The sequence below is a fragment of the Sarcophilus harrisii genome, chromosome 1, assembly GCF_902635505.1.
Source record: "Sarcophilus harrisii chromosome 1, mSarHar1.11, whole genome shotgun sequence".
Lineage (NCBI taxonomy): Eukaryota > Metazoa > Chordata > Mammalia > Dasyuromorphia > Dasyuridae > Sarcophilus > Sarcophilus harrisii.
Window position 1 is genome coordinate 297204972 of NC_045426.1, and position 20973 is coordinate 297225944.

General features: G+C 33.9%; 1 protein-coding gene across 1 annotated transcript in view; it reads right to left on the reverse strand.

Moving 5' to 3' along the window:
* Nucleotides 1-20973, reverse strand: part of SVEP1 (sushi, von Willebrand factor type A, EGF and pentraxin domain containing 1) — a 340179-nt gene that overhangs the window by 161496 nt on the left and 157710 nt on the right. Inside the window, exons 7-11 of the mRNA XM_031944100.1 lie at nt 9656-9853; nt 6925-7043; nt 5513-5642; nt 2212-2319; nt 324-455 (exon numbers count right to left, since the gene is read on the reverse strand). Coding sequence (XP_031799960.1) covers nt 324-455; nt 2212-2319; nt 5513-5642; nt 6925-7043; nt 9656-9853 — 687 coding nt within the window. The remainder of the gene's footprint in view (nt 1-323; nt 456-2211; nt 2320-5512; nt 5643-6924; nt 7044-9655; nt 9854-20973) is intronic.

The window sequence follows — 20973 nt, forward strand, 5'->3', positions numbered from 1 at the left end:
GTTTTCATGGCTTCCTTCAAGTCTTAGCTAAAATCCCTTCTATAGGAAGGTTGTTCCAAACCTTATTTCTATTATCTTTTCTCTATTGATTATTTCAATTATTTCCAATCTCTTTTCTATGTAAGATTTTTTGGGTACATAATCACTTAAATTCTGTTTCCCCTATTAGATTATAATAAGTTCCTTGAAAGTAGGAACTTTTTTTTTGGAGGGGGGGCATCTTCAGTGTTTACAAAGTATCTGACACATAGTAGATGTTTAATAAATGTTTGTTGATTTGATACCTTGGAGGACCAAGTCATAATTCTAAAAAACATACATACCTTTGATGACAATGTAAATCTCACATGTCTTGTTGTTACCAGATGGATCAGTAGCTGTATATCGTACTGTGGTCCTTCCCTGGGGAAAGAGATCTCCTGGGGAATGACTTCTAGTGATGCTAAGTAAAGTTCCTAAAAACAATGAAGATGAGCGAGAGTAGGAAACTTTAGAATTTACTAGCTATGAACCAGCTATGAAAAATATTGACTCTCTATATTTTCTTATTGGGCTTAGGACCTAATGATAACTTGAGTGTGATGCATAGCATTAAAACAATGGATATTTACTCATTTTATTATTGTGTTATGTTCTTTGCTTCCTTGTTCTTTCCATTGAATATGTGTTAAGTACAGGCTAGCACATATACACTATATTAGGCATTTTAGTTTTTAAGAGAAAATTCCAAGTCTATTGTCTAATCATTGCCTTTAAGGAGTATATATTTTCTCAAATATTTAATAATTTACCCAATCATATACTAGTTTCTGGAAATTAGCATGGACAAATCTTATCAATAATCAGAAATTCCAAGATTTCATGTTGGAAGGGACTTGAGAAATCATTCAGTCTAACCCTGTCATTATACAGATAAGGAATTAAGGCTAAGAGAGTTTAATGAATTGCCCAGGATCACACAATTAGTAACTGAAAGGCAGAATTTGAAATTTCAAGTTCACTGTCTCTACTACATATTCAATAAATCTGTAATCTCATTTATACATATACCCTCTCCTGCGTTCCATTTTACAATCCAACAATGTCTATTCATTTACTGTAATCTGCATCTAGGTACTTCCTTAAACTGTCCACAAGAGATCTCTCCAAGGTGCTAGAAGCCATTTTTTTTTTTTTTTTTTTAAGTCTTTTGATGCTGGGGGCTACATGTTTTGTCTGTGCCTTGGTTATCTTTTTTCCAAGCTACATGACCAGCTCTCATCCTTTTTTTTCCCTAATCAAACAACTTTCTGATGACATCTTTAGACTGCTTCCTTCTAGCCTGCTTATACCTACTATGTACCTGGAATATGCCCCTTCTTTACCTCTGTTTCTGGACATCTAGTTTTCCTCATGACTCATTTCAGATATCTTCTACATGATTTTTTTTTTCAAATACCCCTAAGTGCATGTGGACTTCCTGTCAAAGGATGGAGCCTATGTTACTTCTACACCAGGACACAGACGATGTTTATTGATACATAGAAATTCTCAGCTTTTCTGCCACTTATGGAGAATTTCCCTAAACCTTTAGATAGATTGGGACCCAATGGTGACTTTTAGATTAGCTATTCATATATTTCTCCTGATTGAGAGTAATCTTCTTTTTTCCATTTTTGTTTCATTTTTGTCTGTGTATTCCCAGTACTACCTGGCAAATAGTTGGTACTTAATATTTATTGTCTCTCCACTGATCATTAGCTACAGGTAGGCATTCATATTGCCTAAAAAAATGTTGTCATTACAAAAATTACAGAATGGCAGACAGGAAGGAGGTGTTAGAGATCATCTAGCCCCATTTCTTCATTATCTGTATATGTACATATACATTATATATAGTATATAAAAATATGCACACACATATAAATTAAATATAGATGTAAATTTAAGGAAAAATAATCAGGTCCAGGAATGCAAAGCAAATTAACAAAAAATGACATTGCAAATCTCTGAAAAGTCTGGGTCAACCATCCTAGTCCACTGACTTCTAAGACTAATGATGTTTTTATGGTGTCTTCTATATTAAAGTCTTTTTCCCTTTTTTAAGGGGGGGGAGGATGTTGTTTTTTTACTCTAACAATTGCCATTTACTTTCCATTTCTTACTTTTGTTTTCAATGCTAAGAAAAACAATACTGTATTGTAATTATAAGCCAGATGATGGTTCACTTACCTGAGTTGTCTGAGAACAGAGGCTCATCCCAGGTTGCTGCATACTCATTCTGGGGGCCTTGGATTGGAGGTGGGGATCGGCACCTATCAATGACAGGCGGTTCTACATCTAAAGAACATGAAAGCATAGAGAGAAACTAAATACTGAATGGGCTATCCACAAGCTCTGAACTAAACAGGGAGTGGAATAGCCATAAGAAAGAATGGAAGCTTGCACATGCCTCATACATAGAATCTCTTAAGCATCATGCACACAGTGGATTTTATTTTTCTCTTTGTATGTAGTGGTAGGTATTTTAGCCACATGATGGGCATATTGTATCTGCTGGAAAAGAGAGCACCTATAGGTACTGGCAATGCAGCCTGCCTTGATGGTAGAAATATAACAGTCACCCAACGAAAGTAATTGGATAGGTATAGCAGTATTCACTGCACATAAGGAAACCACTATTAATAACAAAATTATAGTTACATAGAGCTTTAAAATTTACAAAGAGTTTTCTTTATAACAACTCTATGAGATAGGTAATATAAGGCTTCCCCTATATTGTGTGTGTGTGTGTGTGTGTGTGTGCGCGTGCGCATGTGTGCATGCACATGGGTATGTAGACAATTGGGGTGAGGGGACTTGTCCAGAGTCACACAACTAGTGTCTGGGGCTGGATTTGAATTTAGGTTCATCTGATTCTAGGTCAGTGTTTTATCTACTAAACCACTTATGTGCCCCTCATATTTTGTAATAGCTAAATAACTATTTGAGTACAGACATACATTCATATTATCAAGGGATCATAGGACCATGGTCTCATAGAGTTAGAGCTAAATAGAGCTAATAGGCCAACTTCATATCTTAGGGATGAGGAAACTAAGGCCTAGAAATGATAATAAACTCACCTAAATGTCACATGAATAGAGGAAAGATTTAAACTCAGGTATTTTGATTCAAGAGACAGTGTTTTGTTTCACACAAATTGCTAGAGTTCTAGACTATCAAACCCATGACATACAAGTTGCTCAGGCTAATATATAGCTTCCTAAAACATATCTTGTGGTCCTTTATTCTTTTGTGCAGTTAAAGATATAACTAGATTAACAATTTTTGTGAAGAGAAAAAATTGGGGGGGGGGTGAGAGGAAGGTGCATATTTCATTTTTTTTTTTACAGGATTATGGGAATCTTTGGCATAAACTCTCTATAGATGGGATAAATTATACACTGACAGTTTCTCTGATTCATCAGTTGCTTTGGCATAGGTTGCAGGGGGATGGGACTGCAGTAATTCTGAAGCAGTTTATAAATTTTTAGTGCTACTTATTGTCAGTCCCCTTCTAGTCTGACAGTTCTTTCTCCATCTTCAACAGTACCCAGAGTCACAGAAACACAGGCAATTGAAAGAGCTTGCAAAATCTACCAATATTGAACAAGAATCCTTTCTAAAACATAAATGGTAAACAGGCATACAGTTTTGCTTAGAGATAGTGATGCTGTTACTTCTCTGGGCTCCATTCTACTTTTTGTATATCTCCACATGAAATTTTTCTTTATGTTGCTTCTCAGCAATTTAAGACTTAGAAATCAGACATGATCTTAGAGATCAACTGGTCCAATCATCCATGCTTTGTGGATGAGAAAAGAGAAAGTCAGAGGATTCCAGTCACATGCCTGGGGACACACAGGTAATAAATATCAGAGCTAGGATCTGAAGTCAGGTCCTCTTATATAAAGCCAGTGCTCTTCATTTATCCCTTACCTTTATAACAGACAATTTTTACGTCAGGCTTCAGTTCATTAACTTCACCAAAGAGCAGATGGCAATTAAAAAAACATTATTAGTTGGGCCTTATAATATGTAATTAAACTTTGTTACACCATGCATGTTTATAATGACTTCACTTCCTCCTAGTGGTTGCTATTTCAGCTATTAACAAAATAAAAACATTTAATGAATAACAAATTAAACCAATCAATAGCAAAATGAATGAAACTGATTTTTTATACTTTCCTAGTATCCTAATTATCTTCTCTCTTCCCTGATTTCCATTTCCAAAGTTCCCTAAGTCCCTAAAACTTTTTGGACAGGGGCACATAAAAACAGTAAAATCAATTGATTATCAGAAATACTTCAAAGCTGATACTCTGAGATTATGATGGATCCATGGTCTAACAGGCATGGCTACTTCCCTATTGACACACTATCACAATCATGACCCCTCTAGGTCTTTTCATCTTGTGTGTAAGATCCTTTTCTTCCCCCTGCTCGAAAATCCCCCCTGAACCAACAAAATCATTTTGGTTTAACATTTCAAAAATGAAATTCAAATTCAAGGTACTAGATCCCCTTTATCTAATTAACAACAGTGAGTGGCACCACCACATAATCAAGTCAGACTGGGTTAAGATCAGCAGAAACACTGGCTTAATTGACTACCTTGTTTTATAAGGTCCTTTCAATCGCAATATCTGTACTAGTGCAGAAATTGTACTATCTGTATCTGTACAGGTTTCTACATTTTAAAGAGGGCCAGTGTCCAGCTATGCATCATATGTAACATAGGCAAACTCATCCACATTCCAGGTTGATGACTATGGAGCATTTTTTCTTCCCATATGGAAAACATGAGAATTTTGGCAGATACTTTGTAGAATTGCATTTCTGAGCTAATTTCAATGGATTGTTTTTAAATGAATCAAAGCCAAGATATTTTCCATGCCCTAAATGAAAATGTAAATTCTAGAACTAACCTTGGAATAATAAAGTAATAAAGAACAAATTGCTCACAAAAAATTTTCAGGATTTTTTTATTTGTGTAAGTTGTGGTGAAGGCAGACCATTGAGTTAATCAGTAGGAAATAGAAGATTTGTCATAAAGGAATTCACTCTTCTGAAGCAAATCATCAACTTTTTTATAAGTTGCCTGGATGATTGAAAGGTTAAAAGATTTGTTCCAAGCCACACAACTAGCATCCTTACTCTATCTATCCACTGCCCTATACTTTATCTATTGATAGCAAAAGCTGTAATCCATCTCTATCTTAATCTTATTATCATTTTATAGCAAGGTATATTTTTTTTAAATCTTCAAATAAAAAATTTTCATTTCTAAAAAAATAGCCATATAATATTTGACAACCTATCAGAGAGCAATAGTAAACATTTTCATCATCTTGTGATATAAATGAATGCTGTAGCTTATCTCATTTTCAGGAAAGTTCGGATTTATTGATACAAGTAAAAAGAGAAATAAAAAAAGGTTCTAGGTTATTTTAAAAATTTTTTCCAAATATTTCTGAAGAGGACTTACCAATAACCTTGACACTGAATGTACAACGGGCCTGGTTTCTGGACTGGTCAACTGCTGTATATGTGATAGCAACCTCTCCAATTGGAAAGAGGTAAGGTGGTGTAAAAGCTGGAGTAACATGAATCGATACCTTTTGGAAATAAGTAAGGTTTTTTCCTTCATATTTAAATTCAACATTTATAGTATAATGAATTCTTTAAATATATGTTTCAACACACCTTAAATTTATTGTTAATTTCCGTTAAAACTTGAAGCATGAAAAGAATGAATACTGTCTAAACATTCTTGTTAAAATTTTGTCAGAGCATCCATTTTGAGAAATAATTCCATTTTGTACTTTATTGGTATATTTTCACTAAGAGTGATGATGATATCTTTGATAAATCCTTATTATTCCAAGTAATTATTAAGTTTTATCATATTGGTTTTGCATACACATATATAATCTCAAAAATCATATAGAAAATAAGAAAAAAATTGGCCTTCCAAACCATACCCCATCTGACTATATTTTTCTTATTATAACTTACTTTCATATTTGAATTCTTATTTGATTTAAGCAAAACAAAACAGAACACCCATTGATGAATGCACACAATTCATATTTCAAAACAGAGTGTTTGGTACAGTCCCCAACCCTTCCCTGAAAAGTAGATTGATTTACAATGGAAGTGTACTTAATTGTAGATGAATGCAATGTGACTTTTTACCCTCTAAAATATGAATATTATCAGAACAGATTCAAGGGACAGTTCTTTTGATATTTAAATTCATGGATTAATTGTTAACTAACATTTAACAGATCATTTCACACAATTGCATGTAAAATACTATGTTTATGTCAGAAAGCTATGCCAAATGACTTTTGTTTTACATTCTTTACAAATGATTGGGTGAGGGGATTTCTAAAATCATCCAAACCTCTGATCAGATAGTCTCTTTAAGGTCCCTTTTCAGACTTTTAAACTTTGGCAAAACTTCCCTTGTTAAATAATCTTACAGAAAGGTAGAACAATCCTTTGTTTAAATTGTATTATTTTATTGTTGTTGTTTTTCATTTTTTTTTCCCAAGGCAATTGGAGTTGTGTCCTGCCCAGAGTTATACAGGTAGAAAGTGTTAAGTGTTTGAGGCTGGATTTAAATTCAGGTCCTCCTGACTCCAGGACCAGTACTCTATCCATTGCATCAGTAAGCTGCTCCCAGAACAATTCTTTCAGATAGATGAGATAGAAAATTCATTAAGAGACATAAGTTTTAAGTTTGTAATCTCAAATCAAAAAGATTATTTTTCTTTCAGGGTATGTACCAAAATTTAATTGATACAAGCATGTTATACAAAGACTAGATAAATAAAAGAACTTGGATGATCTAAAGTCATATGGGAAAGGGCTCCATTTATATGCATATCTTACCTCTTCACCAGAGTTATCTTTTGCTGTTGGTACAACCCAAGTAATATTAGCAGAGTCTTGTTGTTCTAGGGTCTTGGCTTCAATGTCTTTAGGACAGGTGATCTGAGGAACCTCCACATCTGACTCAGAAAATATATGAAGAAAAAATATAAATACATTGATTCATAACATAATCCATTCATTGAAAATTTTATCTGATTCAATAAATTAAATTAATGTTAAGTATCTGTTATGTATAACATGTGCTAGGCGATGCAGATAAGATAAAATTTGAATAATCCTTGCCCAAAAGGAGTACACATTTTACTGGGCCAGGGAGTGGTGGTGGATATCTCTTGTGCTCAGAAAAGTCAATACTAAGTAATTCAAAAAGATAGAGAGAGAAGATGCCTAAGGGATAGGGGAACAGGAAATGTTCAAAGGGGAGTTGGTACCTGAACTGAGCCATAAAGGAAAACCAGGGATCTTCAATGAAGAATTTCTTCAATGAAGAAATGAGGAGATGAATTCTAAATATGGAGGATGACTTGTATGAATATATAAAGTCAGGAAACAAAATATCAAATTTGGTGAAAACATAGTGTATCAGAAGGAACAAGGTTTTTTTTTTTTAATCTGCATTTGGTAGAGGAATCTTCACCAACGAAATTTCCTATACCAGTGAAATCATATCTAGAAGTTACCTCTTGTTGCTGTTATTAGTCATTCATTTCATTTTTGTCCAATTCTTTGTGACTCTATTTGGGGTTTTCTTGGCAAAGTACCGAAATGATTTGCCATTTTCTTATCTCCAGCTCATTTTATAGAAGAGGAAATTTAGGTTGACAGGGTTAAGTGACTTGCTCAGGATCATATAGCTTGGATGTGTTAGAGGTCACATCTGAACTCAGATCTTCCTGACCCCAGGCCTGGCATTCTATACCTACTAGCTGACATCATCAGTGGTATATTACAGGGTATCTCAAATACCCCCATTAATTGAGATGAAGAATTGGAGGCCCAGGAAGTTTAGAACAAATGTTAAGCATCTGAACTCTGGTCCCTCTGAATCCAAATCTTTCTTTTGTACTCTACTGCTCCATTCTGATTATTTTCCAAGGTTTGAAAGAAGTCCAGGCTAGGCAAATCCCTCAGAGAACAGATGTCAGTGCTGACTCAGAATTACAACACCAATGTGCTCCACTGGACAAATAATTTCTTCCTCACATGCAGTGGAGACAAACTCTCTGCAGTTTCCTATCACTTTGACAGCTAATCCTCCATGTTGAGTGAAGCCAAGAGGATTCTAATCTTTAGTTCATGTAGTAATTTTAAAGAATTTTATTTTTTCCCTGGATTAGAGCACGTCTTCCAAATCCTTTATAAATTATATTCAATTACTAATCTAAATTACAGAGTTAGAAAATAAATGGTCTCAAAGTAAGGAAAAAGAGAATCAACATCACATTCCCTTTTGCTCAGCAGACTTAAGGAAACAGAACCACTTCCTCTGATACTTTTATTGCATCACTAATAAATAAATCTGGCAGCCAAAATAGCAGCTTTAAAATTGCAAAATACATCAAGACCTACTCCTTAACCTCATTTAGAATTATAGCTAAAGTTAAAATGTCCAAACAATTTTGTAGAACTCAGTTAAGAAGAACAACACAAAACATTACAATTCTATAACAAAATTTCAAGAAGGAAGAAGTTTCTTTAATAATAAATACATATTATCTCCCTCCCTTCTTTACAAAAGTGAGGGGTCATGGGTGTGGGACATTTCATCATGATCAGTAGTAACATTGATCAGTTTTGCTTGATCAAGATTGAGTGGGTAAAGGAGAGAATATCAAGTCCCTCTCTTTCTTCTTCTAGCACCCTAAGGTGAAGAAAAAGAGCCAGTTGTTTGTTTGGCTAGAAAAGATAAAGGCAAGGTTAGAAACTGACTGGACAAGACACTGTATTTGACACCAGAGGAAGAGACAAATTCCTGATGTGTAATTGTGCCATTTGTGATCACCATCTAGGGATCTTGATGTGCTCTATGTGCACCCTATCTGGGTAGCAGTTTTTCGAGAAAGTGACCTCAAAGTTTATAGAGGTACTAGTCTGTTAAATTTATTACTAGAGTATTAGATCAAATGTATGTGTGTTTTTTCCCTGAGGCAATTGGAGTTAAGTGACTTGCCCAGGGTCACAGAGTTAGGAAGTGTCTAGGTCAAATCTGAACTCAGGTCCCCCTGACTTCAGGGCTGGTGCTCTATCCACTCCACCATCTAAGTGCCCCAAATATCTGTTTTGAATAAAGTGTGCCCTCAACTTAATTATTAAAAATGAATATAATTGTAAGGTCTCATGATCTGTGGTTTGAAAAGTATCCTAACTCAAAAAGTACCTAGAATTTGGGGTATCTTGCTACAAGCTTACCATGCTACATAAACATCCAAGTTTATTTTCTTGGACAATACTTAATTTTCCCAGAGTAAAAGAGAACAACATAAACTATACTTTATTAAAACATTTACAAAGAGTTAGACTGTTGTATTATAAACTCAGTGAGTTTGAAAAACACAATAAAATGACCACATAAACCTTTGAGTACCAGGATCACATATAACCAAAGGGTATTCCATCAATGCAGAATGATGATAATGATGGACCATGAACTTCATGCATGGTTCCTCTTGTGCTAACATGGCATTAGTCAGGGACTTCTTTCTTTAAATTATAGAAATGGACTGCATACCTTTACAATTAGCTGTCTGAATTTTACCACTCCATCTCCCTGAACTGGTGCATCTCACATCACCTCTGGCTCCGGATAAGACAAATCCTGGAGGACAACTTAATTGACACACAGTACCAATCTTAGCTAGTCCTCTTCCACAACTTGATGGACGAATGGTCACACCTTTTGGCTTCTGAAAAGTAGGGCAATGGCGTTCTAAGAAAGATAAAAACAAGAATGTTTTTACAAGTATTTTATTGAAATTGCCTATTTTTTTTATTTTCTCTGAAAAATAAAAAAATCATATTTTTCAGTAAGTTTATGGATTAAATCCTCATGATAAAAGTGCAATTTTATCATGACAAGTTAAAAATATAAAAATCTTGTGAACACAATGCCAAATTGTGTATTATTTTATACAATTACAGTAATTAGACCAAGTCGATCAACAATTATTTATTATGTACCAGGTATTGTTCTCAGTTCTAGGGAAGTAAAGAAAGACAAAAACATGGTCCATGCCTTCAGGAAGCTCACATTCTAATAATGGCAAAGATAACATAAGTTATGCAAAATATAATTGGAAGCTAATTTCAGAGGGAAGAAATCAATAGGAGTGGGGAATAGTATATTGGGAAAAATTTCCTGCTGAAGATGAAAATCTAGCCCAGTATTGAAAGAAGGTAGGGAAGCTCCCTCCTTTACCCAATCCATAACTCTTTACTCTTTCATCTCATGCCTTCTTCGTGCAATGTTAGGCAGGAAAATAAACAGTCCCTCCAGCCTTATAAAGAAACTTGAATAGAAAGCTAGAACTGTTGAAGATACAGAGGGAAATATTCCAGACACTGTGAACAGCCTGTGTAAATGCAAGGAGTTGTGAGGAATAGCAAAGAGACAAACATAGGTGGATTTTAGAGTAAATGGAAGAGAATAAAATATAAGAAGACTAGAAAGACAGGAAAGAACAGATAATTGTGTTTTGTGGGAATGCTAGATATGCATGTTTCCCCAAACAACCTTCTCTATTCAAAAGAGTGGATAAATTTTTAATGGTTACTCCAAACAGTCCTATTATTATGCCTGTTTTTTGGAGTATCTGTATTCTTACACAACTCCTTGTACAAGCCAAAGGATCAGAATATCTCTATTTGATTTCATAAGTACTGCTAAATCAGGGTACAATTACCATCTTTAGTTTGTAAAAGGAATACTTTGAATCAACTACATGTGTTTCTTTTTCCCCAAAATATAATCACCCTGTGTGTAAACTCTTTTTTCATTCTGTCCGGATTTTAGCGGAACCCATTTCTCTAACCCATTTAGGTTAGAGGCATTTAGTGTAGCCAAAGAGATTTTTGGACTTAAAGTAAAGAAGACATGAATTCAAATTCTGTTCCAGACTCTTACTAGCTATGTAACTATGGAAAAGTCATTTTAAAGTCTCTGATGAATTTTCTTATCAATAACATAAGAAAATAATCATACTTCTTTATAAAGTTGTTGCAAGGACTAAATGAGATAGCATATGCAAAATATTTTTCAGACCTTACTCTATAAATGTTATTATTATTATTAGTAGTAGTATAGGATTATTATTTGCCCAGGATTAAGAAATAGGAACAGAATAGTATAGGAAAACTATATCATTTTCTCTTTCGTTATGGGAAATTAACCACATCAATGCTCTGAAAACAAGAGAATATATTCCTTATATCATGTTATCATCATCTGAGGCATTTTAATTGAAATTCTGAAAGATATAACCCTTACTCCAAAATTCAAATACAAAAGAAAAAAAAAAAAGAGAAAAAATTTTGAACTAGACACTGTATTGAAATATGCCAAACTCTTTACCTTTCAAAATTGATCATCTCCCTTTGCCTTTTCAAGTTATTGAAATATTGGCAGTAAAATTATATTACATTTGAAGTGAAGAATGTCAATACTACAACTTTTTTTTTTTTGCTCTGTCCTTGAGATGCCTGAAATTTTAGAACTAGAGGAACAATTAAACAAATACAAAAGTTCATTTCTTATCTCTCTTTGTCATTTGAATAGTTGTAAAATTTTGAATGTTTAATAGATTCCTTTCAACTACAGTCAAGATTGTGGAATTTTAGAGCCCTTAATCTGGAGAAATGATATATTTATTATCAACAAGTTCAAAAAGATAATGGAGACTCACCACTGTTAACAGACTGAGTCAACAATACTCATTCTAAATGTGATCAAATCATAAGTCCATTTCTACCAAAAACATTCAGTCAAAGTAACATGGTTGAGTAAATTATTCTTAATTTTTTCTTAGAATATATTAAGGAGTAAGAGTCAGCAAAAACATCATGGTATAGTGATTATGCCAAAATTAGAAGTCATTAAAGGCAGAATATTCTTGTGAACCAGTATTGCTGTTAGGTAGACAATTAATCAAATACATAAGAAGCAAGTACAAAATATGACTTGAAAAGATGAAAAGAATGAATAAATCAGAATGGGAATTGGGTACTGTTCTGGGAACACTTTCAAAGTGTTTCTAGGCTCCTTAAAAATCCTTATTTGTTTCTATCAAGCATTTTCTATCAAGCATATGAATGCTCTATATTGCAAGGCACAGGATTTTTATGTTTTTGTACTTTATTCATTGAATCAGAGCATTTTGATACTCACATAATCACTATATGCCTCTTTAAAAAACAAGCAGGGGCAACCAAATGGCATAGTGGATAGAATACCGGTCCTGAAGTCAGGAGAATCTGAGTTCAGATCCAACATCAGATACGTCACACTTACTAGTTGTGTGACTCTGGGTACATCACCCAAATGCTTAGCCAAAAAAACAAAACAAAACAAAACAAAACAACCAACCTCAGTTAGGAAGCTGCACTTTAGGGTCATAGAATAAGAGACAGAAAGGGCTTTCATCTGATCTACAGAATCTGAGGTTTAGAGGGATTCAGTTCTTTACCCCAAATCCTCTAGACAATAGCAGAATCTGGATTTGAACCCAGTTCCCTGAATCCAAAGACAGTATTTTTCCTACCAAACCATGCTATGGCTTTTTACCTACTTTATACTAAAGTTTTAAAATTTCTGCCATCAAGCATTTCTTAAAGTGACTAATGCCATTTTACACCAAGAATCCATAGATTACATGCATTAGCCAGCAGGCCTTAATTGTTCCTTATTTGGATCTGTATCCCATCACACGGTGTATGTTTTAGGAGAAGAAATCAAGCCTTTAGGTGAATACTATGTACTAGCATTATGCTAAGTGCTATATACAAATATTACCTCATTTGATTTTTACAACTTTGGAGGCTAAGGATAATTATTATTTCTATTACACAGCTGAACTTATTAACAGTCAATTAAATTAATTAAGAGCTTAAGTGCCCAAGGTCATATAGTCTGTGACTTCCCTGGGGTTATATCCACCTACATCACCAGCTATTACTACCTCTTTTAGACAAGGGTGCTAAAAAATTATGTTTATATATTTAACTAATTAATTTAACTGCTTAAATGGTTAGGCAGTTTTAGGATAATTATAATAATGGAGTAGTTGGCAAAGCATTTTACAAATATTATTTCATTTGATCCTTACAACAACCCTGGGAGGAAATATTATTTTTTCCCCATTTTTCAGATAAGGAAACTGAGGTAAAGTATAAGACTTGACTTTCCCAGAATCATAAAGCTAGTGTTTGAGGCTGAGTTTGTATTCATGTCTTCCTAAGTGCAGGTATAGTGCTTCATATAGTAAGATGAACTAGGGTCGAATGTTATAAAGAGTCATAGTTGTGCTAGATGTAAAACATAAAACAAAATAAAATTCTTACTAATGATAAGTTGAATGGTTTGCCTTTAAAGTTGGTAGTTGTCCCCTTCCACACAGGAAGTCTTTAAGAATGGGTTAAGTAATTACCTATAGGAGATGCTATGGAAGAATTTTTTTTTTTTTCAGTTTTAGGTTAAACTAAATGTTCTCTTAAGCATCTATTTAGATTCTGAAATTCTGATCTTGAACATGGATTGAAATAAAAGCACTATGAAAGATAATGAGACTAATTCTATAAGCTAGTAACAAAAATCGACTTCTTTATTTTCCTGTAATTACATCTTGTACCTATGAAGTGCTAAAATTAAACAATCTGTATTATTGAACAATAAGTATTATGGAATATACCTAAATTAAGAATTATCTCTTGTTAAATAAATAAGGATTTATTAAGATACCTATTATGTGCCAGGCACTGTGCTATGCTTGGGAATAAAACAAACAAACAAAAAATTCCTATATTTGTATTCTTGGAGATACAAAGAAAGGCAAACAAACAAATAAATCCCTGCCCTTGAAGTTATAAAGGGTTTTAAAAGTTAGAGGCTTTTAATTTGATCGTGGGAATAACAGGGAATCACTAGTTTATTGAACAGGGCAGGGGTGACCTGGTCAGACCTGTGCTTTGGAAAGATCAACTTGATAAAGTGAATGGAAGATGGACTGGAACAGCAAGAAACTTGAGGAAGCAACTAGCTTGTTATTACAATGGTCTTGTACACTTTATCATTAAGAATATTTCTTCCACCTCTGGTCCACTCCCCCCCCTCCCCTTTTTTTTTTTTTTTTAAGCACAGTCTCTTACACATAGTATTTAATAAATATTGAAAAAATTGAACTGAACTGAATTTATACCCTTGATTGTTTCAGTGTTAACCTCCTCTCATATACTTCTCATATATTGAGATAGTTATAACTTCTTGAGATTCAATGACATTTTAAAAAGCTTTGTGTTATGTTCACTTATGTTTTCTAGATTCATAAAAATAATTCTATTGGCATGCAAAACACTTCTATTTGCCAAGTAAATTTGAAAAAAAATCTCTCCTTTTTTCATATGTTTTTTTCTTTTAAATATTCACTTTGTGTCCACCATGGCAAACATGCTCAGAAAAATCTACTTTTGTAAAGAAATACAATTAAAAACAGAGACAACAACAACATATTTCCAATAGGAATAAAACTATTTTTGCATGCTTTAAAGCTTTGTCATGAAATATATATTTGATCTATGCAGAGACAATACCAACTACAACTTTGCTGTAATGTCTGTCCTCACATCTAACAAACATCAAAGTAGGATTATTGCCAAGACAGTATGGTACTGTGGAATAAAAATTCAATTTGGAATTAGTGGTCTTCTGTGTTCAAATTCCTGATCTTCCACTTAATACTCGTGTGACCTTTGCCAAATCATTCATTTATTCTGGATCTTGGTTTAATAATCTATAAAATGAGGGAGTTGGAAGAAAAACAATATGTACAAATTATAATATACTTTATTAGATTAAAATCTAATATATGTAATGATAATAGTAATAGTGTACAATAATAGTCTTACAGTCTAGTTAGGTGGAGCAGTATATCAGCAGAATATTAGACCTGGAGTCAGAAAGACTCCTCTTTCTGAATTTAAATCTGGCCTCAGACATTTACTAGCTGGCGGTGGGGGCTGTCACTTAACCCTGTTTGCCTCAGTTTCCTTAAAATGAGCTAGAGAAGGAAATGGCAAAACATCCCAGTATCTTTGCCATGAAAACACCAAATGAGATCATGAAGAGTTAGAAGCAATCCTAAGTTCAGTGAAGAAGTACTTGTGACTGGGAAATAGGGTGAATAAACTAGTCACTTTCGTTTTTCAGTTGAAATGGGGCAAATACTAAAATAATGAACAAAAACAACAAGATTTAGAGGTAGAGAGGACCCTCTAACATTATCTGGTTGAAATCTCTCTGAAGTTCAGAGAAGTTGAAATTTTTCCAAGATCATATGTACTAAATGGCAGAGCTAGGATTGAATGCCAGTCCTCTTAGTCTTTAGTCCTCCAATTTAATAGCCTACTAATCCATTGCCTAGATCTCTCACGCCCAACTGTAATACACACATATGGAGTAATAATTAGTTCCAAGTCTTTGTTAATTAATAAAAACTATGCCTTCATTCTTGTGCTTCTCTGGGATAATATAAAAAATTTGCTTACATTCTTGAGTTTATAAGATTTGGCAAGATGCATATTTTGAAATTTTGTGGAAGCAATCACAAATAGTGATTCATTAATTTTGGAAATTTTGCTTCAAATCTGCAAATTTTTTTACTCTATTAAGTGTCATATGGTTATCTAGAAAATAGGAATAAAGATCAACTAATCTAATGTTCTAATGCTTTGAGATTGCTGTCATTTATTGTAGAGGGCCAGAACTCTAAAGAAGTATACTTGAAACAAATTTACTTACAACAAGATGTTAACACAGTGTGATTGATGAGATGATGATTGTCTAGTTTACATATACTTAGTACTTAGTATAGTGATTTTGTCAAGATACCTGAGATACAAAGATGGAAGAACTGGTGAACTTGTGGTGAAGGTAATGTTCCCAAAGGGAGGAAGGAAATTAGATTCATAATGCTAGGACTAGAAGGAACTTCAGAGACCATCTAGACTCATTTTATATATAGGTTTGGGGGTCATAGAAGTTCAATGATTTTGCTTGGGGTCACAGAGATAGTGTCAGGGGTAGACTTTGTAGATGATTCAGATATACTTTTTCTCTAAAACTGAGGCTCCTCACCTGGGTTATGTGAATCTATTTTTAAAAAATATTTTGAGGGGCAGCTGGATGGCACAGTGGATAGAGTGTCAGCTCTGAAGATAGGAGAACCTGAGTTCAAAATGGCTTCAGACACTAAATAGAATGCAACATTAGCAAGGAGGAGGGAGAATCCCCAATCAGCAGAAATTGAGTTCTATTGGGCTACATGAGGCTAAAACAGCTTCTAGGAACCAGCAGATGATACTTCCACTGTCCTCTGTCTTTGTCAATCTGGAGTATTTTTTCAGTTTTATGTGCCATACTTTAGGAAAGGTATTTATAAGCTAGACAGCATATAAGATGACAAAGGGCCTTGAGTCCATATCAGATGAACATCAGTTGAAAGGATTAATGGTATTTAAGTTTGAAGAAGAGAATAATGAGAACTGAGGGTGGGTGGATGAAAAAAGATTCAAAAAAGAGGAGAGATCACTGTTTTCAAGAATTTAAAAGTTTTGGCTTGTTGTAGTCAGTCCACAATACAGTATAAGACACAGTGATATTGCAATACTAACAAGAGGGATCATAAGTTCAAGGCAGTATATGAAGACAAGTAAAGCAAAAGTGATGAAATATGTTGAGAATATAGGAATTGGTGCAAATTAGAAAGATCATCATAAGGGTAAAGAATAGAAGTTTAGTGTTAGTAAAAGAGAAGTATTCATAATTTGTGGTCAGAATTTTAAAATTCGCAGTCCTAAGACATAAATCTTGAAGGCAACAAAACTTTTCAAGTTGAAGTGTGAAGTGTGGTAGAATGAAGAAAGTTGTTGGAAAGGAGGAGTATAGGAATTTTATGATCATGCTGTTGGTGGGATCAGTGATAAAACTGAAATTACTAAGAAGACAGAGAACAAAATATAGAGGAAGACCATGAACCAATTATCAATATAAATGAAAAAGTTGGAAGAATGCCTAAGTAGTTTGGTAAAGGATAACAACAAATTTGGAAAAGGATAATACAAATAGATTGCGTTCAAAGGAAGATAGTATGGTATAGTCATAGTGGAATAGTGTAGTTGTAGCAGTGAGAATTAAAGATTATAACAATTACTCAGGATGTTGGGAGAGGGGGATAGAGGAATAAAGAATAATTTGTAGTAGAAGTTACAATGGATACAGTAATTATAGGGAAAATCAGATTTCTCTTCAAGTAAGAAACTGGAATGTTAGTTGAAAAGGTCAAGAATTTGTTGAAAATAGAACAGGAGCTTCAAAGGGCACAGTAGAATTGGTTAAAAGAAACATGAATTGGATCACAGTGTGATTGGGGAGGAGTAAAATGAATGAGAATAAAGATTAGGGTCTGCTATGTGGGCTATAATTTAACTATAGAGAATGAATCACTGGGCTGAGGGAACCAATAAAATAGACTGACACATGAGATAGATTGCTCTTCCATTACTTAAAGAATAGAGGAAAATTGCAAACAAAAACAAACAAACAAAATGCCAAACCAACAAACTGAAAGCTATCTACACTAGGAAAATTATCAAGTAAAACTGAGGTTCAAAAGGAGCACTAATAATATAATTAAAATTGACATCTAAAAGAAATATGGAAAGACATCTTTGAAACAATTCAAAGTGGAAAAAACATCTTAAAGAATAGAATATATACTGATTATAATCACATAAAAGGACATTTGTCTTATCCTTTCCCCATCTTTGTTGTTGCGCTCTACCAAACTTCTTGGCCATTCTTCCAATTTTCTCCCTGAATGGGAATAAATATACAAAGAAACTGGGATGAAGGTGTAGGGGGAGCAACTGAAGTTGTTATGGCATCTTATTTCTAGAAATTCATTTGTTCAAATGTAAATAGTTTCAAAGGTACTTGTCTTCCTGCTTAACATTAAGTTGATGGTAAGTAAATTTTTTCCCCCTGAGGCAATTGGGGTTAAGTGACTTGCCCAGGGTTACACAGCCAGGAAGTGTTAAATGTCTGAGGCCAAATTTGAACTCAGGCTCTCCTTACTTCAGGGATACTGCTCTATCCATTGTATCACCTAGCTACCCATAGTAAGTAATTTTAAATGAAAAACAGAAATATTACCTTGGGTGGAGAAATTCTGCTACTTAATCTGCACCCCCATTTCTTAACTTGTGAACTTTTATACACCTTAAATGCTATATAACATGAGACTTAATGGGGCAATGGTTGGTGGGAGGAGTAAGGCTTGTGGTTTCATAAATGCACCTATATAAATGGATAGTAAGAGTGAGAAATATTGAAATCTTAACATGACAGAGCATGTGGTTAAATTCATGTTCAGGAACACGAGTGAAGTGATAGCAAGGAGAAATATATTGGAAGAATAGAGATTTTGTATAGTGATAGATAAAAAGTAGGTTCTGTTGAGAACTCCTGAAAGCGAAATTTCTTCTACCAATATAGATCAATACGTTTTTCTGCAATAGTCTTAGATGGTTGCCTACACAAATTATTGTTACTGTATTTTTGGGAAGCCATCTGGAATAACATTTTTGGATGTTTTCCTTTGGTTGGCAACTGGCTCATTCTATGATGTATCTCTACTGCTGAAACCAAATTGTGAATTAAGAATTTTACCTTGCCTGTCAGGTCTCTTTGTAGTGGCCAGAAACTGGAAACTGAGTGGATGCCCATCAAATGGAGAATGGCTGGGTAAATTGTGGTATATGAATGTTATGGAATATTATTGTTCTGTAAGAAATGACCAGCAGGATGAATACAGAGAGGCTTGGAGAGACATACATGAACTGATGCTAAGTGAAATGAGCAGAACCAGGAGATCATTATATACTTCAACAACGATACCGTATGAGGATGTATTCTGATGGAAGTGGATTTCTTCGACAAAGAGAAGATCTAACTCAGTTTCAATAGATCAATGATGGACAGAAGCAGCTATACCCAAAGAAAGAACACTGGGAAATGAATGTAAACTGTTAGCATTTTTGTTTTTCTTCCCGGGCTATTTTTACCTTCTGAATTCAATTCTTCCTGTGCAACAAGAGAACTATTCGGTTCTGCACACATATCTAGGATATACTGCGACCTATTTAACATATATAGGAATGCTTGCTATCTGGGGAAGGGGGTGGAGGGAGGGAGGGGAAAAGTCAGAACAGAAGTGAGTGCAAGGGATAAAGTTGTAAAAAAATTACCCAGGCATGGGGTCTGTCAATAAAAAGTTATAATTATTAAATAAATAAGTAAATTTAGGAAAAAAAATTTTACCTTGCCAAACTGAGATTAGCTGAGGTTTCTTCCTGTAATTCCCATGACACTTTGTTATCTGGTCTGACTCCATGGTGGCTAACAATAATTTTAGACATGCATTTTTTAAAAAGACCCCTTTAATTCTTAGGAGAATTTCTAACTCAGACCATTTCTCCTCTTCACATGTGTAAATCAAGTTTCTCTGCATATAGTCAGTAAATCTTACAGTTTCCCAGAAGCGAATTTCACTAGCAATTTCAACTTTGGTTCTACATAATCCTCCTTTTCTCTACTAGATCAAAAATAATATTTTATACCATTTTACATTCCTCAGAATCTGGCACAGTGGCCTATACACAAGGCAGATAAGTGGTACAATACAGGGACAGCTGATTTCAAGTTATATTATCAACTCTTTAAGGATAGGCACTATCTTTACCCCCATCTCTGTATCTTCAGCCTTAAAACAGTGTTTTGCCTATAGTAGGTACTTAACAAATATTTACTGAATGAATGAAATCAAGTCTCACACACTTAATATAGTATAACTAGTATATCTTTTGTGGATAGCCTGGGCAAGTATGGATAGAGATCTATTTTTGGAGTCAGATCTGAGTTCAATTACTCTCTCTGATACATATACATACTAGTTACAAGAACTCAAGCAAGTTCCATAATTTTTCAATGGCCCCCAGGCAAATCTCTAAATCTATAATTTAGAGGTGTTGATAATCTGCATTAGTACAAAGTATTTTCACTCCATAAATTCCTCACACTAATGAAATCATTGGTTTAGATTTCCCCGACTTTCCCCAAAAATCATTCATATAGGACTTTAAAGTTTACAAAATACATTAATTTCATTTGATCCCCACAACAACCCTGTAGAGGTAAGTATTAGGAGTAGTATTTCCATTTTATGGATGAGGAAAATGAGGTAGACAGAAGTTAAGTTACTTCCCTTGATCATAAAGCTAGTAAGTTCCTAGGGCAGAATTTGGGCCCAGGATTTTCTGATTCTGAATTCAGTTTTCTATTCACTGTGCTCAGGGATGAATACAGAAATTTCCAACCAAAAGAGCAATAATTAGAATTTAGCTTAAATAATAGTGAAGAATATACTCACTATACATGTAGTCATTTAAATATATACATGTCACAGAAATGTACCTAGATTTTTCTCTTCCAGAAATTTGATTATGGCTCATTTGAACATTCCAGTAGAACAGCTCTACTAGAAATGGTAACTATTTCTGTGAAAATAAGATTAAATATTTTCTTAGAATATATTTAATCTTATTTTTCACAGCAACAGTTAATATCTTTTTCCTTCATTGTTGATATATTTATCATTGTTATTATACAATTATAATCTCTGTCTGGGTCATTTACAGATTGGAATAGTTCTTTCAATTCAAAATAGTTCTTCCTATCTGAATTGTTTTTTTCTAATAAACTAGAAATGGGTTTTACTCAAAGTC